Genomic DNA, 25334 nt, shown 5'->3' on the forward strand with positions numbered 1-25334 from the left:
AGTTGGGTCCTCAGAAGGCTTTTAGGACCAAATAATAGGCTCTTGTGTCCAGGAGAAAATGAATATACTTACCAGTAATGTTAATGCTCACCCATGGCTCTTCTGGGAGGATCTAAATCGTTGAAGCTTATCTTGAGTTCTTGTTGAGCGCCTTGAGTCAGAACCAGCCCTCCTGTGGGTTTTCAGAGACAATTAATCACATGGGAAGAGACTGTCCATCTTTCTCTTAGAGAGCAGCTGATTGACTTGAACTGCATACCTTTAGGTTATCAGCACACCTCCTTACCACTAGGCCACCAGACTGCCCTTCTATCTTGAGTGAGAAACTAAATTGTGCCTTTAATCTGTGCAGTCAAATAAAACCCTGTCTCTTTTACCTCCTTTTGTCCCAGAAGGAAAGGATAAGAGGTGAAGCCATTAACATCTGATGCTTGCCCAAGGAACAGGGTTTTCTGATTATTGCAAACTTCTTGGCAGAGTAGAAAATTAACTAAGCACCTTCATAGATGTCAGACCATAGTATTTTCATTTATTGGTGTCTGTGATATGACTGTCTAATTATTAGAAATCCTCTGGATTGTACTAACCCCATGTTTTGCAGGTGCTGTAGTCCCCTACAACAACTTCTTTGGACCTGTTATTTCTGTGCTGTATGGACATTTGTAAATAAATCTCTTTTAATACTTGGAGAAATGAGCTATATCTGGTAGCTTTGACTGGCTTTTTCAGACCTTTTGCATAACTGTTTCCAAAAAGTACTTTCCCTATAAAAACAAAACACAAAACTAACACAGAACTGTTCTGTGATAGTCCAAATAGTCATGGAATAGGTACTTAGAGGACTTTTTATTACTGATGTTTTAAGAATATTTTTCTGGTAATCTTTACACATACTACTACATTCCAAAGACCAAATCACTGAATAATTAATGGTAGTGGATAGTCTATTTCTGACTTTTTTAAATAAAATTTTTTAGTTTGTTGTGATTTATATTCAGATTTATTCTAGTTAAAGTAAATCTTTGATATGTTAAAATTTGTTATAGTTAAAATTTGTGTCTGTCATTTGGTAACAGTTCAGTCATTTGTCTGTATATTTGTTTTTTGAAAGTATTTTGCAGGTGTTCTAAATTCTGGCCCTCTTTGCAAGTACTGTATCATTCTTTAGAGCATATTTTTGCTGAGTGTTTTAGAAGTGATAAAAAGTAATGCTGTTGCTCACATGATTGGATTAGGAACCATTGCTGTTTGGTGCCATCCAATCCACTATGACTCACAGTGACTCTAAGAACAACAGATCTGAAGCTTGCTCTATTCTTTGCCATCCTCATCATCTCTGATATGTTTGAACCCATTGTTACAGTCACGGTGCTGCCCCATCTTGCTGAGGGCCTTTCTCTCTTTTGCCAGCCTTTCACCTTTCCTTGCATAATGCCTTTTTTTTTAAAAAAAAAAAGAACAACATGCAAAAAATATGTGAGATGGAGTTTCACCACCTTCACCACTAAAGAACACCCTGGTTGCAACTAGAGAGTTCCTAATTGTTTCTCTCAAGTTGTTTTACCAACCTTTGAAAGTCTAGCCTTATTCGTCTTTGAGTCCTAGAATATTTATTTGTTTCCTCTGCTTCCCTACCATAAATTTCTAAGAGATCATGTAAAAGTCATAACATTTCATATAAAAATGGCAAGAGTTGGGGAGCTCTGGTGGCCTAGTGGCAAGGAGCTGCAACTACAATCCCAGAGGCGCACGGTTCGAATCCACCAGATGCTCTGCCGGGGAAGGAGGGACAATCTCCTCCTGTACCTGTCAGATCTGATTTGACAGTACACTCACACAAAAATAATAAAATAAAAAAATTTTTTTTTAAACTGGCAAGAGTTAACAATATAAAAGTTCAATTCTCTTTACTTTTTAAAGATTTAAGTATTCTACTACCAGTCTACATTTTAAATTTAATATAATACCTCATGGGACTCAAGTTTGCTCCATTGAAAAAGCTTCCTTCCCTGAATCGTACTTGTTGGTGTAGACTGAGTTAATCATAAAACAGGAGATTTTGAAGATATTTTGGAACAAAGAAGGATAATCCATGTAAGAATGAGAACTAGATGAGGTTTTATTTTAGAGGATTAGGAAGAAAAAGAATTGGAGGTGTGACAACATACGAAACAAACAATATTTCTAAGGATGGAATTTTACCAAAGTAACATTCATTGTATATGATTCTGATTTTAAGTCTTAAATTAGAGGATTCTGACTTATTTCTCTCAAAGTTCATTCTGTATATAATAGCTTTGACTATTAATAGCATAGAGATTCCGTTTATCATCTCTTAGGTTGTAACTCTGGTGGAAACTCTGGTGGCCTAGCGGTAAGAAGCTGTGCTTCAATCCCAAAGACATGCACTTTGAATCCACTAGCTGCTCCACAAGAGAAGGCTGGGCAGTCTCCTTTCATGTGATTAACTATCTCTGAAAACTAACTGGAGGGTCAGCTATTAGTGGATTCTGACTTGACAACAAACAAGAATAACAGGCTGTAACTACCGTGACTTACTTTTAATGTGAAAGATTACATTTTCTTGTTTGTTTTCCCTTTATAGATCCATTTTCCCTATCCACCCGTCCTTCAGAATCATCGCCTTGGCAGAGCCCCCTGTCATTGGAAGCAGTACTCAGCAGTGGCTGGGACCAGAATTCTTAACCATGTTCATTTTCCATCACATGAAACCACTTGTCAAAAGTGAAGAAATCCATGTGATTAAGGAAATGGTAAGAGGGAGGCTCCAGCCTGCTGTTTGCCTCTGACTTTGATTTTCTTTTTAAGTAATTCTTTATTTATTGTAGATTCCTTATAATTTTTAACATAAGTGCACTTTTTAAAAACACTGATTTATTTACAAAGTTCGAATACATTTTTTTCACAAACGATCCTTCCCATTTCTTTTATTCTCCCCATTGAATGCGCACCCCTATGATTAAAACCTCAGTCTGCCACCTCAGTCTGTCACCCCTCTGCTTCCACCTTCCTTCTCGTGGATCCTCATACTCATTCTACAATAATGGTTTTATACAGTATTTGTCCTTATGGGACTGAGTTAGTTCACCCAGCATAATGCTCTCCAGTTCAAAGTTAGGTAGTAATTTAGAAAATCATTGCTCCTATGTGTTATGTAATATTCCATTGTATGAATGTACCGCAGTTTCTCAATTCATTTGAAGTACCTGAATGAATTGCTTCATTTTAGATCTTATTATGGCCTTAGTTATGCATAAGAACCTATGCTGTTTTTGTTGTTAGGTGTTATAAAATTGGGTACAGCTCATAGCAACCCTGTGAACAATGAACAACAGGCTTGAACCCTGTCCTATCCTGTGTCATCCTCATTCTTTCTGATACAATTGAGCCCATTGATGTATAGGCTTTGGTATAAAGCTTTATATGTTAAATCTACTAGCTTGTAAAACTTGAATAAGTTATTTAACCTTAGAGTTTTCATCCTGAAAATGGAGAGGATAATATGTATTATACAAAAAAAAATGACTTAAATAATATATAAGATTATATATATATACTGTTGTTGTTGTTGTTAAGTGCCATCGATTTGCAGGTGACTCATAGCGACCCTAGAGTCCTCAACACTTAAATATATAGATACTTAAAATTTTTTTAAGAGCTCCATTCACTAGGCTTCTGTAGTAATCAAATCCTACCAGTCATTGTTGTGGTATCTCTTTAGGATTTTTAAATTAAAAATTTTAACTTGTTCTAGTTTATATTAAAATATCTTCTAATTTAATAAAATGGCATATTAATCACATTAAGTTTTTTATAGTTAAAAACCAATCAGTTCATGTTATTTGGACAATGATTCTTCAAAAGTTCATTGATGTGTTAGTTATGCCACTTGGATCCGTTTAAAAAGTCTATGGAGGTGGGGAAAAGTCTATGGAAAAAAACAGCTTGAGTGTCTATTCTTTCTACAAGGGTGCCTGTGTCACTCGATGGGCATGTCTGTAAGATTTACGTGATTCTGTTCTGACTGAGTAGCAATGAGAGTTAGGGTATAAATGAGTTTGGAATTAATAAAGAAAAGATAAAACTCAAACTCTCATTGCTACCAAGTCAGAACCGAGTCATATCTGACACTCAAGCATGTTTTCAAAGGTTGTAAATTGAATGGAAGGAGATTCTTTTTCTCCTGCAGAGCAGCTGATGGCTGATGGCTTTGAAATGCTGGAGAGGCACCTGCCAGCTGTGTTAGCGGGGCAGCTCCTTATGGCCAGTGCTGCCCAAGCTCCCTTTAATGAAACCAGAGTTTTAAAAATTTATATGGAACTGTTTTTATGGGTATGTTACATGCTAGTTTTTATTGAGTTAAAGGCACCCTCACATTTTCTCTTGATGATGGAATTATACAAAGAGAACAGGTTGATTTAAATGTCTTAATTCGTAATAAGAAAGGAGAACATATATGTGTAGGAACCTATGTTTGTATGTATGGAAAGATATACATGTGTGTACGTGTGTGGATACATTCCATTATGATTTAGTCCTTACTCAGAATGATGCTGTGAGATGGGAAAACTAGAGTATTGGAAATGAAATAAAGAGGATATTGATACTTTGTGAACAATATAACCAAAGTCATTGAACAGTTGCTAGAGAAATAATTAAATGAGAAACTAAATTACGGTGTAAATTTTCACAAAACACACACAATGTTAGGGGGAGAGGTGAGAGAGCATGCATATGAAAAGAATAGCTAAGTGTTTCTTGAAAATTTAATAAGAGGCTTTATCCATTATTTAAATGTATAGCCTATACTCTGGCATTTTCTAAAAAGTTTAATTGTAGTATTTTTTTGCTTAGTAGCCATAATTTCTGACTGATGGGTTGGACTTTCTGGTTTATTAATTCTGCTTTTTTCTTAATTTCCTTATAAAACAGGTCCCGAATATACCTCAGGAAGCTTTGAATAAATTGCTGTCATTTACACACAAACTCAGAGAGACACAGGACCCAACGGTAAGTCTGGGTTGGTTTTTTTTTTTCACCCCATTGTTGACATATTCTTACTTTAACATCTGTTTTATAAGCTGGTTCTTTTATCCCTTATCCTGTCTTTTGTCTGTGTGTGTGTGTGTAACTTGTTTGATCACTTTACCATTTTCTCCAACTCCTCATGGTTGATGGCAGAGAAAGCACCTTTTAAATTCTAGAGGATATTTGGTATTCTGCTCTTTCTTCTGTCCTCTGTAATGAGCACACTCATATATGTCACACACTAAATGCTACCTCTAAGTTACTACCTATATTTTTTATCATCAGCACATAACTTGTCTTTTTCTTTCTAGGGTAATAGAAAAATCAAAGGTTATCACTGCTTAACTCGAGCAGGGGTTGGGAGGGGTGTTGGTTGTTTATTGGTTTTGGGTTTTCCCTATCTGTTAGTAGGGAATAAATAATGCAAAAAGTCTCATAAAAATGGTTTTTAAAAGTGGTTCCATTCTACAACAATGGCACTATGCAGTATTTGTCCTTTTGTGACTGAGATATTTCACTCAGCATAATGTCTTCCAGGGTCACCCATTTTGAATAATCTTGCAAATATTGCATGAATTTCTTGTTTTTCAATGCAGCATAGTATTCCATTGTGTGAATATACCACAGCTTCTCTGTCCATTCTTTGTTGATGGGCATTTAGGTTGTTTCCCAATCTTTGCCATTGTGAACAAAGCCACAATAAACATGGGTATGCATATATCTTCTTGGGTGGCAGTTATGGTTTCTTTGGGGTTTATTCCCAGTAGTGGAATTGCTGGGGTCAAATGGTATTTCTATTTGCAACTTTTTGAGAAAGCACCATACAGCCTTCCATAGTGGTTGCACCATTTTACACTCCCACCAACAGTGAATAAGGGTTCCAGTTTCTCTGCAACCTCACCAGCAACAGTCAATGAATAGAAATCCAAAGACTCTGTAAACGTTCATTAAAATTAATAATTAAAAAAATAAAAGTGGTTCCAATTTTAAATATATGCTGATTGAAATGAGTCAATAACAAAAAGACAAATGTTACATAATTTCACTTATATGAAATAATTTGTGCATCATGTGAATTGAATAGATGTAGTGAAAAGCTACCATATACCTTTTCTGATTTTAAATCATGCAGAATCCCCTTTGTTTTGTTTGAATGACTCCTTCTTGGTCTATGTACAGGTATTGCATGTGCAGATAAGTCTTCTGGAATTCTCATTCTTCCAGATATTATCTATGATTTATTATAATCCAAACAATGCCTTTGCATAATTAACACGTTGCCACACACTTTTAAATTGACAGCTGTGCTTAGAAACACATTTTTTTCACTATAGCCATCATTTGTGGCAACGTGTTAATAACAAGACGGTGTGATGGATTGACACAGTGACAGAAACAATGGTCTTAAACACAGTGGAGATGGAGAAGTGGTACAGGATCTGCCAGACTTTACTGTGTAGTACATGAGGTCACCATGAATTAGTCACCTTGGTGCTACCATTGTTTTGGGAAATAATGAGTTTCTGTTTATGGTGATGGCAAATTTAACAGTAATTATGATAGATGGCTACACAGTATAGTTAATGTGATTGTTAGTATTAAATTGTATACCTTAAAAATGAATTTGCAAATGTTGCTTTATAGATATTTATATAACAAAAGTTAAGTGTTTCTGGGAGGTGGGAGGAGATAGAAAGACTTTCTTAGAACTCAAAACTAAACCTACTGTGATGAAGTCAGTCTGAACTCATAGTGACTTTTTGCATAGAGGAGCATTTGCTCAAGAGTTTCCAAGGCTGTAGATCTTTATGGACACAAACTGTGTCACCTTTCTAAAGAAGAACAGGTTGTGGCTTTGAAATGTTAACGGCCAAATTCTTTAGCCCTTGTTCTTCTAGAGTTCTTTTTGTTCTCCTCTTAGAAACCATTTAGTAAATGTTAGTTTCTTTTACTTCTCAAGTTCAAATTATCACCATAAATATCTTACACAACTAAGCAATATTTTTACTTTAAATCTATTGCTATTCCTCATTCAGTGTACTGACTTTGTTAATACTATGTCTACCTAATTGTGCTGCCAACCCAAAGGTACGTGGTTCAAATCCACCAGTTGCTCTGTGGCCAGAAGTTAAGCAGTCTCCTTCCATGTGACTTATTGCACCTAAAAACCCTCTGAAGGGTCAGCTATGAGTTGGTTCCAACTCAATGGTCCACAGTAACATCAACAAATTTCCTAAAAGGAGCTCTGGTGGCTCTGTTGTAATGTGCCATTGATTCGCCGGTGACTCATAGCGACCCTATGTACATCAGCCCTAAACCCTGCTCTATCCTGTGCCAATCTTATTGTCTCTAACACACTCACCCCCTTTACCCCAGTCACTAAATCAATCCATCTCATCGAGGTTCTTCTACTCCTGTGCTGTCCCTCCACACTCCCAAGCATGACATCCCTCTCTAAAGACTGATCCCACCTTGCAACATGCCCAAAGTATGTCAGATGAAGCTTCAGAATCCTTGTCTCCAAGGAGCAAGCTGGCTTCACCCTCTCCAGGATGAACTTGTTCTTCTTGCAGTCCATGGCCTATTTAATACTCTTCTCCAGCACCACAGCGCAAAGGCATGAATTATGTTTCTATCACCCCTAGTCATTATCCAGCTTTTTTATGCATAGCAAGTAATTGCAAAGACCATGGCCTGTATCAGGCACACCTTAGATTCCAGTCTGACATTGTTGCTCTTCAGTACTTTGGCGAGGTTTCTGACAGCAGACTTTTCCAATGCAATTCACCTTTTAATTTCCTGGTTTCTAGTACCAAGCATATTGATTGTGGAACCAAGGAAACTAAAGCTTTTAACAATCTCAATCTCTGACCATCTGTCATGATGCTGCCAATTGGCCCAGTGGTGAGAATCTTTGTTTTCTTGATGTTGAGCTTCAATCCATATTGAAGGCTGTAGTCCTTGACCCTCTGTAGCAAGTTCCTCAAGTCCTCCTCAGTTTCTGCAAGCAGGGTTGTTCATTTGCATAACACAGATTGTTGATGAATCTTCCTCCAATCCTGATGCCACCCACGTTTATCCTCATAGAACTCAACCCCTCGGTTAATCTGTTCTGCATATAGATTGAAAAGTTATGCAAGATCCTTGTTGCATGCCCTTCCCAATTTTGAACCATGCAGTGCTTCCTTGCAGGTGACTTGGTGATAAGATATTGCACTGCCAACACAAAGATACATGGTTTGAATCCCCCAGCTGCTCTGCAGGAGAAAGAGAGGAAATCTCCCATCCACTTTACTGCCTCTTAAAAATCTGCTGGAGGTGGAAATCCAAAGCCTCTGTAAATTTTCATTGAAATGAATAAAAACAAAATATTCTGGAGGGTGAGCTATGTATTGGTTCTGGCTTGATGGTACAGAACAACAGTTTCCTAAAATAGTAACATTGCTTTCTCACTAGTTTGCTTTCTCAGTATCTCCATTCACTCTTAAAGCCAATTTCATCAATTGTCTCATAGATTCTCTTACCTATCTCAGTTTTTGTCTTACTATTGGTTTTTTTTTTTTCCACCCCTGAGATACTGTGATTTCCTCTTGGCTACCCTCTCTGCTCATTATTCATATACCCGTGACCCTGTGACTACTACAGCTAATAACCACAGATGATAAACATTTATTGTCTCAAAGTTCTGGAAACCAAAAGTCCAAAATCAGTGTTGGAGAATCTAATAGAAACTCTGTTCCTTTACTTTGTTTCCTCATGGTTCCTGGCATTCCTTGGTTCATGGCTTCACTATTCTAGTCTCTGCAACTGTCTTGACATCACCTTTTTCTCCGTTTCAGTGTCAAGTTTCCCTGTGCCTCTCCCCTTTATTATATGGAATCTTAAGATCTGTGTGGCTCAGGCTAATATCGTCACACCTAGATCTTTAGTTTACTCATATCTCTAAAGTCCAGGAATTAGGGTGAGAACATCATGAGGGGAGCATTTCTCAACTACTGTGGTCACTTGGAGAAGTTCTGGTGGCCTATTACGGTAAAGAGTTGCACTGCCAACCCAGATGCAGGTAGTTCAAATCCACCACCAGCTCCTTCATAAGAGCAAGTTGGACAATCTCTTCTTTTGTGATTTACTGCCTCTTAAAACTCTTCAGTGACTGCTGTGTTTATTCCAACTCAGCAGTATATAACAATAATTGGTCACTTATTAATGATCTCTATGATGTCTTCTCCACTACTTAAACCCAAAGCCATTCTTCTCCAGCTACACTGTTCTTCCAGTGTTCCTTAACCATGCCGGTACGGGCTTCACATTCCTCCTTATTTGGTATTTTTCCATCTAGGCTGCTCTTTGCCACATAGCCACATGTTACTCTATCAACTCATTTAGGTTTCTACTCAGGTGTTCCCTTTTCAGAGCAGCATTCCTGATGCAGTCAATATTAAGAATTGTACTCTATTAAGAATTTCCTACCCATTTTATTCCTGATGCTCTTTAGTGAAATAAGCTAGTAGATCCCATTTGTGTTTATACAATACACATTTAGTTTGTCTTTTATTATCTGTCCTCCTTATTTAGATGTTTGTTAGCTGTCTCATGTCAGGGAGTTTGGGTTTGTTTTGTTGGGTGATGTGACTCCCCTTCCTCCAGCACTTGAAACTTTGCCTATTACATCATAGGTGTTCAACAAACATCTGTTAAAGAACTGAGTGAATGAGCCTTCCATATTATCCGTGGGGAGTCCTTCTTTAATCCCCTAAGCTTTTCTTCAGTTTAAACCTGTTAAGAACTTGGTTCTTTTTGCTTATAAACTCAAAGATGACCTATGCATCCCTGGCAAATTCCATCTAAGTCTAAGCTGCATTTCCTACAGCCCCTCTTGTTGCTCCCTCAGCTCTACTATACATAGTTCCTTGCTGGTTTTTCATCCCAGCGTACATACCCGGCGGTCTTGCTTTAGAGAATGCCTGGAGTGCCCATTCTTTCATCTGCTTAGCCCACATAATCCTGAGTTGATCTCTCAGCTCTTCTAGGCAGAAGTGACCTCCATCTCCACTTTTTGTTTTCATGACAGTGGGTCTATAGTTTTGACATTGAACCCTTGCAATAGTATCTTGTTTATATCTTCTCCATTAATATTTAAACTCCTTGATACTGAGTCTTGTACATTCTTTTATTACTATTTCCCCACCTGGTTACTAGCACATAGTAGACCCTGTATAAATTTTTAATAAATTGATGAGTTAATTATGAACTTCTTGACATATTGTCCCTAGAGTTTTTGGTCCCTGTGCATATGCTATGTGTATAAGAAATTATTCCTTATGAAGAAAAATGTAAAAAAAAATCAGTTTTGTCCGGCACTGTAATTTTTTATTGATGCATTTATTAATCATATTAACACAACATACCCTTTGAGATGTTCTTAGTAAAACATGCTAACTAAATTAGGGATCGGCGTCATATTCTCAGTTATTTTAGAAGAGAAAGATACAGTTAGCAGTTCGCTATCATAACTGTTAAATGCATGGCTGGTAGGTGCTGTCTCTGTGTGTGGGAGCATAAGCTCTGCTTCGCTGGTCTTGCTTCATCGGCATAGTGGTTGCTCCCTTGAAACTCGTTGCTGCAGCTCCTGTATCAGTTCATGTTGTTGAACATCTTCTGCTTTTTCACTGACCCTCCACCTATCTATCTAGTGTGATGTCCCTTTCCTGGGACCGGTCTCTCTTGATGGTATGTCAAAGCACATGAGGTGAGTCTTGCCGTACTTGCTTCCAAGGATCACTCTGACAACACTTCTTCCAGGACAGATTTGTTAGTTCTTCCGGCTGTCCGTTGTATATTTAATATCTTAAACAGGTACTACAATTCAAATGCATCAATTCTTTTTTAGTTTTCTTACTTGTCCAGCTTTTGCCCGCTTAAGAGGTGATTGAAAATGCCATGGCATCAACAAGTTGAAGCTTAAAGCTCAAAGTGACATCTTTGCTTTTTGGTCCTTTGAAGAGGTTATATACAGCACCATCATTTATTGCCCAGTGCAATGCATCATTTGATTACTAATGGCTGCTTCCATGACATTGATTGTGGATCCAGGTGAAATGAAAACCTCGACAACTTTAATCTGTTTACTGCTTATTGGTTTAGTTGTATTTCTATTTTCTGTATGTTGATATGTGTGTAATAAAGTCTTCAGTCTTCATCAGGAGGTGCTTCTGTTTCTCTTCCAGCAAGCAGGATTGGGTTATCTGCATATCATCAGGTGCTAATGAGTATTCCTTCAGTCCTCATGCTCAGAATGCAGCTTAAGTACGAGGAATGAATACAGCCCTGGTTTAAACCATACAGTATCATCTTATTCTGATCAGAGGGCTTCCTGTATGTCTATTCCACTTGAAAATACAGCAAGATGTTTTGGAATTCCCATTTTCTGTCTGCAGTGTTATCCATGATTTGGTATAGTCTACACAGTTTCGTGCCTTTGCTTAGTCAGTAAAGCACAGTTACACATCCTTCTCGTTTTTTTCTATTTCAACCAAGATCCATCTGATATTGGCAGTGCTATTTCTCTTTTCATATCCTCTTCTGAAGACAGCTTGAATTTCTGACAATTCCCTGTCAGTGCACTGGTACAATAGTTTTTCTAGTTACCTTCAACAAAATTTTACTTGTGTGTGATACCTGTGATAGTAAATACATTTGTTTATTGTTGTTGGGTGCCATCAAGTAATTACATATCATAGAGATCCTATGATCAACAGATCAGGACCTTACTCTGTTCTGCACCATTTGCAGGTTCTCTGGTATGCTTCAACCAATTTTTATAGTCACTCTGTCAGTCCATCTTGTTAAAGGTCTTCCTCTCTTTCTGTGACCGTCTGCCTTCCCCAGCATGATGTCTTTTTCTAAGGATTGACCATTCTTGACAGCATGTCCAGAATACGTTAAACACATTCACAGCATTTAAAGTACAACTTCAAGTTTTAACTCATAGTACTGTCAGAGAAGATATCTATAAATCTTTTCTTAAATATTTAAATGATGCAACTATAAAGCTTAATTCTAGTATTTTTTAAAATTATTAAATTTTATTAATTTTAATGAACATTTACAGAGATTTGGGGTTTTCATTCATTCATTGTTGCACTGTTTTCTCTACCCTCCTCCCCAGTTCATTCCTCTTCCCCCGCCTTGAAAGTCTGTTTTAATTGCCCAGTTGCCACAGTGCTTGTCAAAGCCAGTTCTGATTAATCTCCTTTGTCATTGTGTCCTTTGCCATTCCCTATCACTCCTCCCTGAGAGAGACTTCACCCTGATTCATAAGGAAAAGGGGATGGCATATTCTCTTAGATATTTCCTGCCGAAAAGGGACACTGTAGGTTTCAGGGTGAAGATCTTCTCTCACTACTCTAAAGGGCCCCTTTGGCAATAGGAAACATGTAGACTATTACGGAGATTGATTTTGGAATTTAGATGCACTGTTATCTATTGTGCTTAGCCGTACATGTTCATATCCTTGAAGATGTATCATGGAACTGTTGTAGCCTAGAAGACACAAATTTAACTAACAAGTTAAAAGTACATGAGTCAAAAATTAAAAAGCAATAATATTCCAAGTAGAGGTTCCAATAGTGGCACAAATCAAGTTACAGAGGGAAGGTAGTTCTTAAAATAAAAGGCCTATGGACTAGCACTTTGTCTATTATAGTATAAAGGTTAGGAACCACAAGATATAGAGGCACTATGTCATTTATTGATCTTAAGCCCTGGAGCAAATTCCATCTACCACTGGGTTGTTTTACAACTTGGAAGTCCGCATGCAAGGCAGAGGTGAAGTAAGGAACTGCTTATGAGGTTTTCCTTCAATTCCAACAACTAAGAAATAGTGAGAAGAGTTGGGTCCTCAGAAGACATTTAGGACCAAGTAATAGGCTCTTGTGTCCAGGAGAAAATGAATATACTTACCAGTAATGTTAATGCTCACCCACAGCTCTTCTGGGAGGATCTAAATCATTGAAGCATCCTCCTTTGTTTCCAGCTGGGAGCTGGGGCCTGTCAGTCGTGTCAGCTGTGAGGACCTGATGTGGGCCACCCTTGGCCAAGTGTCCTTCAGATCCACACTTAAAGCAAGTGAATGGGAGTTTCCTCTCTACTCGCTTGCCTATCTGTGGCTCTTGTCTGTGACACTGTCTACTGAAGTGGCCCAGCTTTCCACAGTGGAAGCAATTCTGACCTCCTTTATTATGTTTGGGTGGCACTGTTTATGAGTAAGACTTCCTTTTCCTGACACAGGCCCTAAACTGGCAGCAATAGCTGCCCTAATAATTTTGGCCATTCTCTGGTCTTTTCTCTTCCCTCTAGATCCCAGTTGTTAAAATTGGGAAAAATTTAAACAAAGGTATAACAAATAATTTTGAACATTATAATCTTTTAAGCTTAAGGCTAGAGATATTAACAATATCATCATTTCCAATCCAGAGATACATGTTCCAATGCAGTTTCTATTTTCCATAAATTGTTTTGGTAAGAGGAATGTTGTAAATGTGAATACATTTCCACTATTCCTCGTCCATGTCACTATATAGTGTTATTAGCATGAGCAGTTATAAATCCATTGCCATCCTTACTCTAACGTAATTCTTTTTTTAATTCTAGTATTTTTAACACTAGATATTTTGCAATGCATTTTGATGGTTTGGAACTAAAGAGAGTGCCATGCAGGGTCCTGATAGCCCTTCACTGGTCAATGGAATGAAATGTAGAGTAGAAATTTAGTCACATGTGTGGAATGAGATTATACTGTACTGCACTGGAAAATTGCCTTCAGGTTTAGCCATGTTATTTCTATGAGAATCTTTAATTTGGAATAATTTGTCAAACATTTTTTAACAAATAGAAATTTTTCACTGTCCTAGGATATAAATGTACAAATTGTTGAGTCATATATAACTGTTGACAGTTTCACACAAAACCAGACAAAAGCTCCTACCATTACAGAGCTAACATATGAGTAATGGAAGATGTTGTTGTTGTTATGTGCCGTCGAAGCATCTGAGACTCATAGTGACCCTATATACAACAGTCCTAAACCCTGCTCTATCCTGTGCCAATCTTATTGTCTTTGATACACCTACCCCCATGACCCCAATCACTGAATCAATCCATCTCATCGAGGGTCTTCCTCTCTTGTACTGCCCCTCCATCTTCCCAAACATGATGTCCTTCTCCAAGGAAATAAAAGAACAAAATGTAAAAAAAAAAAGAAAAGAACAAAATGTATATTATTTGGAAGGACAATAATAGCCCATGAAGAACATACAAGCTGAAAGAGAGATAGATATGAAATCAAGAGGACACATTATTCTAAGCGAGTTAGTTTAGGAAGGACTTACTGACTGACACAGTCTTCAGTAGTTCCTTCTTTTTTATATCCTCTTTCACCAGCTCTTCAGAAGCTTTCGTTGCATCTTTTCTTTCTATTCTTGTTGCCATAACCTACTGTAAGGCTTTTCTTTTTTTGGCAGATTACTTAATTACACGCTTTCTCTTCCTGTCTAACTTTTATCAGCCTTCAACTACTAATTGATCTATTTCCAACTTGATCTGTTGAAAACAATTGAAAGCAAACTTCTTTTGCCTTTGTGTGGCCTTCCAAGGCACACCAGTTGATCTGAATTTACTTGAAGCAATTGAAAGAAATCAGAAATAGAGGAAATGGAATATGTGACTGATTAGCTTCATGAACAATTGCTTCCTTCTATGTGAGACTACAAGAACTGGATGATGGCTACTCCTATTACAGAACATTTTGTTCAGAATTTATACAAGAATCAAAAGGGAGAAAATGAAGAACAGAATTTTAGATTTTCTGTAGCTATGAAGGCAGGGTGAAGCACTAGAACCTATTGCTGTGAAATAATCTTTACATTTTAATATAAAAGTCTTCAGAAGTCCTTTAAGAATGAGACCAAACTACTCTGATTGTCATTTCACGTGTCTTTGTCATTTGAAAGCAAGCCTTCCATTAAGACTTTAATGAAGCTAAGCTTGCTTTCTAATGTTCTACAAGTACTTCTGTTCCCTTTGCTTCTATGCCTTTGTTCACAGCACTTTCACTGCCCACTTGCACATTTCAAACTCCTGTAGCATTTGTTAGTGCTTCACTTATTTTCATATTATGTAATATGCTATTTTGGATTGTAATTTATTGTTTCTTATATTTAAATATTCTCCGCATGTCTAGAATGCAAATTTGTTGAAAATATTGATGGACCAAATGTTTGCTTCTGAATGAGGTCTTTGGAACTTGGGATGTGTTTTTAATAAGAAAGAAAATATGTCATAAACACTGGCCATTCTCCCAACCTAGTCCCCACAGGGCTGTTCGTGTGAATTATAGCTGAAATATACTAATAGCAACAGGCCAAGTTCTCATAGTGTGAAGGATAGGAAGAAAAAAGCATTTGCTCCCCCTCTCCCCCGTCTTTGGGACATACAGAGATGGTTTTAGGCAAAACTTTGAAATAAGCAAATCTGCAATGTGTCTTTTATCTTATTATCCATTCTCCACCTTCTTGTCTTAGTTATCTAATGCTGCTTTGTCAGAAATAGCACAAGGAGGTGGTTTTAATTAGCAAATTTATTTTATTACTATTTAGGAGGCTAGAAGTCCAAATACCAAATACCATGCCAGCCCTAGGCGAAGGCTTTCCCCGTCAGCTTTGGGAAAAGTCCTTCTCTCTCCTGAACAACTTTTCAGTTCTTGGAGGATCTTCAAGTACTTTGATATCTCACTTTCTCCATTATCTTTGCTCAGTCTACTTCTTTTGTATCATGTAACAGATTGTCTCAAAGCACAGCCTACATTAATCTTGTCTCATTAATTTTTTTTTGTCAAGGTCACACAGTTAGTAAATGAGAATACAACTGGTCTCATTCCAAAACCACTAACTTTATCACTACATTATACTGTCTGCCAAGATAACTTCAAGTGAAGAAATATTTTAGTATTAATTACTGTGTTCTGACCTCTGCATGAGCAACTGTATTTGTGTGATCTGGAGAAGTATAAGAAAATGAAGTGAAGTTGTTCAGAAACTGTTGAAGGAAAGGTCTCAAAGTATAACTGTCACTCAGTGAGATACAGGAGCCCTGGTGACCTAGTCCCTGGGGAGTTGTGCTGCAACTCTGAGGCCATGCCTCACTAGCCTTGGAATCCTCTGTGATGCCTCCCATTACAGCCTCAGAAACCCAAGAGTTGGATTGACAGGATGGGAGTGAGAGTGAGTGAGCAGTAGTATAGTGGTTGGTATCTCTGTGTTAGATAGCTAAATGACCTACATTTGTCTTCTCCATTTCAGGACTCACATATTTTCTTTAAATTGTAAGAAATTTCAGGATATTTTACCAATCCACTTTGTGAAAAAGAAAAGAGTTAGTTGTCTGTTATTTATACATCAGGTACAACCTGTATTCTAGAATATTATCACTTCTCCACTTAAGCATTTACACACACAAACACACACGCGCGCGTGCGAGCACACACACACACACACACACACACACACATCTTCTATAACATGTGCACACAGCATGTAGCATAATGAAGGTATTTTAATTTCACTTTATGGATCAACACTTTTTCAGCTGATCTTGTGAAAAACTGTCTTTAATCTTGTACTTTAAGTGCAAATTGGTTTCTATAATTTTTTTTTAATTCATTAACAATATGCATTTAAATTTGGCCTTGTCCTTCAGGGATAATGAATTCTACTGTGATATCCATCTAAGAAGACTTTCAGCAAGTCAAAGCAGGACTCTTAACAGATTGTCTTTGCCTTTTGATAGGCACAGTCTTTGGCAGCGTCGCTCTCTACCAGACAGCTGTTGAGGATTTCTCGCCGTCTGTCACTGTATCCTAATGAAAATCTTCACAACGCTGTTACTAAAGCCTGCCTTTCCAGGTAACCATATTCCCCCTTGCTAAATTTAAACAATGTAAAAGAGGGGAAAACATGCAAATAAGTGATAATGTCTTCCATATCTTATGCTTGTCAAATTGGAATGGACTCATTAGCTGACCCTCCCGTCGATTTTTAGAAACTCTAAATTGCATGAGAGGAGACTGCCCAGTTTCTCCCTCAGAACCACCAGTGAATTCAGCTGGCTCCTGCCCCTTTTGGGTGAGCAATGCATCTCTCCACAGACTATGCCACAGAAGTAAACTGTAATATTTTTATAGAGAAAGTCAGTATTTATGAAAGTCAGAAGGATATTCACCACCCTAGAATTGTGTTTATACCCCAAATTGGTCAAGAAAGAATAGAAAATTTAAATTGAACCATAACCATGAAAGAAATGATAGAACTAGTTTAAAATCTCATAAAAATACTGTTCCTAGCTGGTTTTGTTTTTCACTTTTACCAATTTATCAGAAGATACAATCTTTATCTTACATTAACTACCCCAAATAACAGTCAGTATAAGCCCCCAGTTTGCTTTGAGTTTAACATAATCTTGATACTCAAAGTTGTTGTTAGGTGCTGTTGAGTCAAGTACGACTGATTCATGGCGACCTTATGAACCATAAGTTCATAAGACTGGTCTGAATCCAGTCCTATCCTGTGCCGTCCTCACCACCTCTGATACACTTGAACCCATTGCTTCAGTCACCAAGTCAATCTATCTCGATGGGGCTTTTCCTCTCTTTCACTGATCTTCCACCCTTCCAAGATTCTTATCCTTTTCCAAGGACTAGCTTCTCTTAGCAATATGTCCATAGTAGGAGAGACACAGCTTTGCCAAGGAGCACTCTTGACTGGACCTTTTCCAAGACATAATTGTTGTTTCTTTGGCAGTCCATGGGACATTCAGCACTCCTCTCCAGCACCACAACTCAAAGGCATCAGTTCTAGAATCCTTATTCATTGGTCCAGCTCTCAGATGTATGTATTGGAAAGACCATGGCCTGAATAAGGAGCACTTTAGTCTTCAAACTGACATCATTACTCTTTAGTATTTTGGAGAGGTTCCTGACAGTGGATTTACCCAAATCAATGTCTCCTTATGTCCTGACTGCTAATACTAAGAATGTTGTCTGTGGATCCATTAACATTTTCAGTCTATGAAGGAAAAGTTGTACATTGAACTCAAGCAGTGGATTTAGAAATTCTAAATAAATTACAATCAAATCTAGATATTTTTGAAATCATGAAAAAATTTGAGATAATCTCAGGAATATGAAGCTCAATATTCTATTCTTTAGTTTACTGTACTAACAGATTATTGTCCTTAGTTACTGTCAATGGAACTCTGGTAGAGTAGACCACAGAGACTTGTACTGCTAACCCAAAGACGTACCTCTCTGCTGCTTCTAGTCCAACAGCAGCTCCAAGAAGAAAAATAGGCACAGGCAATCTCCTTTTCTGCAGTTTACAGCCTCTAAGGCTCTTCAGGACTGTGGAGAGATCACAGACATCAAACTTTCCCAGTGCAATACATCTTCTGATCTGACTACTGTTACCAGGAGTGTTGACTCTGGATCCAAGTAAGGTGACATTGCTAACAACTTCAAGATATATCTGTTCATTCTTTTGGTTGTCTATGGGATGTCCAGTGCTCTTCTCCAACACCACAGCTCAAAGGCATCAATTCTTTTTCTGTCATTCTTATTCATTGTCCAGCTCTCAAATGCATAGCAAGTGATAGGAAAGACCATGGCTTGAAACAGACGCACCTTAGTCTTCAAACTGACATCATTGCTTTTCAGTAATTTGGAGAGGACCCTAACTTCAGATTTTCCCATTGTAATGTGTCCCCATATTTCCTGACTGCTGGTACCAAGGGTGTTAATTGTGGATCCAACCAAGATTAAGCAGTTGACAGTTTCAATCTCCTCTCTATCCATCATGACTCTGCCTATTGGTCGAGTGGTAAGAATTTTTGTTTTCTTGGTATTGAGATGCAATCCATACTGAAGGCTGTATTCCTTGATCTTCTACAACAAGTGTTTCAAGACTTTCTCACTTGCAGTAAGCAAGGTTATGTCATCTGCATCACACAGGTTATTGATGAGTCTTCCTCCAGTCCTGATGTCACACTCCTCTTCACAGAGTCCAGCTTCTCGGATAATTTTCCCAGTATATAGATTGAATAGGAGAGAGAATACAGCCCTGATGCACTTCCTTCTCAATCTTAAACCACAGAGTGTGTCCCTGCTCTCATTGTACAACAGCCTCCTGATCCAGGTATAGGTTCCACATGAGCCCAATCAAATGCTCTGGGATTCCCATTCTTCTCAATGTCAGACACAACTTGTTATGACTTACAGAGTCAAATACCTTTGCATAATCAATAAAGTGTAAATACACATCCTTCTGTTATTTTTGACTTTCAGCCAGGATCCATCTGACATCAGCAATGATATCCCTGGTGCCACAGCCTCTTCTGAATCCTTCTTGAGCTATCTGTGCACTTTTCTATCCATTTTTGGATAATCTTCAGCAGTATTTTGCTTGCATGTAATATTAATGATATTGTTCAATAGTTTCCACATTCAGTTGGATCACATATCTTGGGAATGGGAACAAATATGGACCTCCTCCAGTCCATTTGCCAGACAGCTGACCTCCAAATTTCCTAGTATAGATTGAGTATAGAGCACATAAGTCAATTGATATCCCATCGATTCCCATTGATTCTATTTTCACTTAAAAAGTATTTCATTTAGTAGACAAAAGCACAAAGAAAACTTCTAGCCTAAGTGTATTAAATAGACATGCTCACCAAGCTGTATTGGGGAATTAGGAGGACAGCTACCTGAAAAATCAACTGGAAGAGATCAATATTTGTTCCTGTTTCTAAAAAAAGCTGACCCAACAGAATGTGGAAATTACCAAACAGTGTCATTAATACCACTTGCAAGTAAGATCTTGCTGAAGCTCATTCAAAAACAGGTAGAACAGTACATTGACAGAGACCTTCCAAAAATTCAGGCTGGATTTAGAAAAGGCTATGACACAAGGGATATCATTGTTGATGCTAGATAGATCCTGCCTGAAAGCAGAGAATTCCAGAAGAATGTCTCTTGGTTTTTCTTTCTTTTTTAAAAAAGCATCTTTTTAATTATTTTTTGTGTGTACCATCAAATTAGATCTGACTGGTACAGAAGGAGATTATCCCTCCTTCGCCAGCAGAGCATCTGGTCGATTTGAGCCATGCACTTCTGGAATTGCAGTGCCAGCTTCTCGCCACTAGGCCACCAGAGCTCCCATCTATTGGTTTTTCATTGACTATGAAAAGGTACTTGAGTGTCTGGATCATAACAAATAATGACCGACTTTGAGAAAAATGGGAATCCTGAAATACTTAATTGTGCTCATGTAAAACTTATGCCTAGACCAAGAAGCTATTGTCAGAACAGAACAAGGGAGAACTGTGTGGTTTAAAGTCAGGAAAGGTTTGTACTAGAGTTGCATCCCATCTCCATACCTATTCAATCTGTATGCAGGAAAAAGGCATTCTGGAAGCTAGACTCTATGAAGAAGAATGTGGGTTTAGGATCAGTGGATGACTAATCAACAATCTACATTATGCAGATGACACAATCTTGTTTGCTAAAAGTAAGGAGAATTTGAAATGCTTACTGTGTAAGATCAAAGACTACAACCGTCATAATACGTTACATATTAACATCAAGAAAACAAAAATTTTCACCACCGGACAGATAAGCACATCAAATTAGATGGAGAAGAGATAGAAATTGTCATTGACTGCATCTTGCTTGGATTCACAGTCAACCCCCCTGGCACCAGCAGCCAAGAAATAAAAAGACGTATTGCAATGGGAAAAGCCTGCTGTGAGTGACCTCTCTAAAGTGCTGAAAAGCAAAGATGTCTATTTCTAGATGTAGGGAGTGTCCATTCAAGTCATGGTTTTTCAGTCACTTGCTGTGCATCTGAAAGACAGCGAATAAGGATGGCAGAAGAAGTATCAATCCCTTTGAGCTGTGGTGCTGGAGAAGAGTGCTGAATATCTTATAGACTGCCCAAAGGACAAATAAGCATGTCCTGGAAAAGGTGCAGCCAGGGTGCTCCCTGGCGGCACAAAGAATGAAACTTTATCTGGCATACTTTGGGCATGTTGTTAGGAGGACCTAGTCCTTGGAAAAGGACATTGTACTTGGGAAGTTAGAGGTATGAGAAAGAGGGGAAGACTCAATGAGATGGATTGACACTGTGACTGCAGCAATGGACTCAAGTGTGTCAGAGATGATGAGGATGGCACAGGATAGGGCAGGAGTCACATCCACTCTTTGTAGAGTCACTGAATTATTTGAGTTAAAGTTGATTTGACAGCCCTTGTTTTGACAACAGTCTTGTTTGTATAATTATAATATCATATCATATCATATAATAGAATTAATATAGTATAATATAATTAATATAATATAATAAATATAACATAATAGTATAATTTGTGAAGTAGTCTTTTTTGTATTTGTGCTGGTTGAGTTCAGAATGGAATATTTCCCTGTCTGAAGGAAGGACTCCTTAAGTCTTTTAGCTTCATAGTCTTCATAATCAACTCTCTGAACTAGCTGCATAAGTTATTTTCTAGTTATTTGAAGATATTAGGAACCAAAAGGAAGATTAGAAGATTATCAGGTATTTTACATTCCAAAGATTCTTTAGTTACGAAAGAACATGGAGTAGAGAGTCTGAATAATATTTTACTTCCTTTTATTTTCTTTCTTTCTTTCCTGAAAATCTTGTGATGATGACCTGCTAGCACAGACATTTTAGGCAGAAATTAAAACTTTAATCAGAAGTTAAGATTAAATGTTTTTGAAATTTATGCAATGTGGAAATCTTTCCACTTACCGTAAACTGTTTTGTACAGAATTGTTAAAGAAAGAACCATGATCTCATATGAATGATGTCTATAGAACATTTTGATACTATTAGAAATCATAAGCCTGGGAGAAGGAATAAAACATGGTATTAAGTGATTATTTTCCTGCAAAATTTTTAGTGTCTTCATTTTACTTGCCAAAATGGGTAGTTGCAGACTTCCCCATTTAAAAAAATTAATATTTACTTTTTAAAACAATCATGTACAAAATCTAGATCTTTAGGCTTTTCATTTGGTTTTTCATGCTTCTAAAGATAGTAGATTTTAAAAATCACCTTTATAGGTCTTTTAAAAAATGATTCCATTTTTAAAATTTTCTAAATTAAATATTTTCAAACATTTGAAATCCTATTATAAATTTCATGTATTCTGTTTCCTTTTAAAGTACTTTAAATGTTTGGATTTAATAAAGCTTTCCTGAAAAATTAAATATGGAAAATGTTAGAGTAGAAGGATTTCCCCAGATCAGTTCAGGCACAGTCTAGATAATGCTCATCCAGGTGAATGAAATGAAGGTAAAGAAAGGACATTTAATGCAGACAGAAGAATATAGGTTAAACTTTATTAAATAAGGAATAGAAACTTGAAGTAAAAGAAATCAAAGAACTGGGATTTGATATTGAGAGAGTAGAAAGGTGAATAAACCAGAAAAATTTGAAATTAGGAATAAATTAGGACTAATAAAAGCTAAACAGATGAATCCTTAGAATAAAAAAAAAAATCTAAGATAAAGCCAGGAGAAGTATGTTGTTGGTGCGCGTTCTGGTGTCCTAGGGCTAAGAAGCTGTGCTGGAATTCCAAAGGCACTTTGTTCTAATCCACTGCTCCGCTGAAGAAAGATGAGCAGGTAGTCTCCTCCTGTGTAATTTACTGCCTCTGAAAACCCACCAGAGTGTCAGCTGTGGGTCAGTTCCAACATGATACACAACAGCAGTAAGATGAAACAGAATTATAGGTGGGGATAAAACAGAAAGATATACATAGCAAACTTTATTAAGTAAGCAAGAAAGAAATATCCTCTCGAGGGAGGATGTGTCAGTCCTTGATAGAGAAAGGCAACCACGGATGTCTTTGCTTTCTGCTTTGCTTTCTTAGTTTTATAGCAGTAACACTTCCTGGGCTCATGAAATGCTGGCTCTCTTTGCAGAGGCAGGCTTCTGGCAGAACTTCATGGATTCTTCTGGATCATATACTGCTTGAATTCCATTCCATTTCTCTCCAACTCCTTTGTTGCCGTATTTTCTTTCTTATCTCTAACATTAAAAATATAGCAAGTTCAATTGATACATAAGATCAACTTTAAATTCTTTTAAATGTACTTATGTTACCATTGTTAGTTGCCATTGATTCAGTTTAGACTCCCAAAGTCCTTTTGGGTTATTAAGGAATAAGGTACTATTTTGGAGGCAGGTAATATAAGAAAATAGAGCAAGAACACACAATGTTTTCATGTTACCAAACCTGGGGGGTGGGGGAAAGAAGCGAGGGGAAGGAAGGGAAGAAAGGGAGGGAGGGAGGGAGGGAAGAAAGGAAGGAAGGAAGGAAGGAAGGAAGGAAGGAAGGAAGGAAGGAAGGAAGGAAGGAAGGAAGCTATTACCATTGAGTTGACTCCAATTTAGAGCAAATCTATAGGACCAACCAGAATTACTGTAAATCTTAGTGGAAGAAAACGGCTTCATTTTTTCCTGCAGAGCAGCTGGTGGAGCCCTCAGTAATACCAGGCTTCCTTAAGCCATGAGAGGAAGGATTACATTTTTTCCATTTTAAAGAAAATGGGACATATATCATCAGTTAAATGTTCAGATGAAACAAAACTTTTCAATATTTGTATCACTTATATCATTCCAAGGTGGCATCCACTTCCTAAATAACATGCCTCTGGAAACTCTGTGAACTTTGATAGAAAGGCTTCAGGCCTTTTGTTCATGGAGTTGCTGTAAGTCGTGCTCAACTCAATAGCAATCAACAACAACATAATTAGAGATTTCTTGGTAACTTTATAATTTTTTTATTGTGATTTGAGTGAAAGTTTAGAGAACGTTTAAAGTATGGGGAAAACTGGTTTTCTAGTCAGCGATTCATGTACATTTTGCTATATGACTTTGATTCTAACAGTCCCCACCTTGGAACAGCACTTGTCCCATTTTCCCTGTGACCTGTCCCTATTCATTCTTCTTTCCTGTTCCTGCTTTCTGGGCTTCATCTCTGGGCAAATACAGCCCTTTAAACCTTGTGTGGTTGTTTGCTCTGAAAAGTGAGTACTACTCTGGTGTTCTCACCTGTGTGCCAGGCTATTGTTTGGCTAAAAATGGAACTAGTAATGGGTAACTTTAGATTTCTATAGTGAAAAATCTTAGGTTTAGACCATCTTTAAATCATAAAGAGATTTTTGGTGAAAGAATTACAAATTGTTTCATTTGGTGCTAAGTGGAAAAAATGGAATTGTTATTTTCTTTCACATAAATATCTATTTTTTTCAGTCTTAAAAATGAAGTAAGGGAAAGTGAGAGAGGAAGACCTCAATCGGTATTAGGTAGACTTTCAGCTTCTATTTAAAATGCATAATAGATTGATTAATATATACTTTTGATTTTAAATTTATATACAGTGCTGGACCATTTTGGTTCCTATAATGTCAGAAATGGCAAAGCACTTGTTTGCTAAAAATTTTGGCAGTGTGAACCCATCCAGAGGCATTCAATGACAGGTCTGATAGTCTCCCATAATGAATAGAATGTAGATAAGTCTGTGGGGCTGACTCCTAGGCGATTGCTAGGAGTTAGAATCCATTAGAGAAGGCACCTAACAACAATAACAAAAGTGCCACAGACATTGAAGGTTCTAACACAAGCGCCTATGAGAATGTGCTGACAGACTGTATAGATGTCACAAGTGTCTGCGAACTATAAGTAAAGTCCGCAGAACGAAAGTGTCACAGGTCATTCATAGAGGTCTGATAGAACGTAATGGAGGTGTTATTGCAAGGCCTGGTGTTCACAGGCTGGACTCTGGTTTATGAAGTTGGGGTCAGAGGACGATATGGCAGAGTGCCAGACATGGACTCTGGAAACAAGATAAAAGCAGTTCCTGGATCTGGGAGATAAGGTGAAGGTTTGATCATAAACAGCAAGGGAAGAATCTAAGAACTGTGACCATATAGATCCAAGATGAACAACCAACTCTGGTTAATCAACTTGGCACTATTGAACTAAGAAGCTCCAGGAGCTCAGGTGGCCTAGTGGTAAGGATCTGTGCTACCAGCTCAAAGGCATGAAGGTTTGAATCCATCAGCTGCTGTAACAAAGAAAGATGGGTAGTCTCTATCCATGTGAGTTACTGCCTCTGAAAACCTGCTGTAGGATTAGCTATACATTGGT

At 37.6% G+C, this 25334-nt stretch overlaps 1 protein-coding gene across 1 annotated transcript in view; it reads left to right on the top strand.

Annotated features, from left to right (window-relative positions):
* The window catches only part of VWA8 (von Willebrand factor A domain containing 8), a 519526-nt gene that overhangs the window by 179402 nt on the left and 314790 nt on the right, over positions 1–25334 (top strand). Inside the window, exons 15-17 of the mRNA XM_006884567.1 lie at positions 2606–2774; positions 4954–5031; positions 16894–17009. Coding sequence (XP_006884629.1) covers positions 2606–2774; positions 4954–5031; positions 16894–17009 — 363 coding nt within the window. The remainder of the gene's footprint in view (positions 1–2605; positions 2775–4953; positions 5032–16893; positions 17010–25334) is intronic.

This window comes from Elephantulus edwardii, unplaced genomic scaffold (genome assembly GCF_000299155.1).
Source record: "Elephantulus edwardii isolate Elephantulus edwardi_28Jun2011 unplaced genomic scaffold, EleEdw1.0 scaffold00036, whole genome shotgun sequence".
Taxonomy (NCBI): Eukaryota; Metazoa; Chordata; class Mammalia; order Macroscelidea; family Macroscelididae; genus Elephantulus; species Elephantulus edwardii.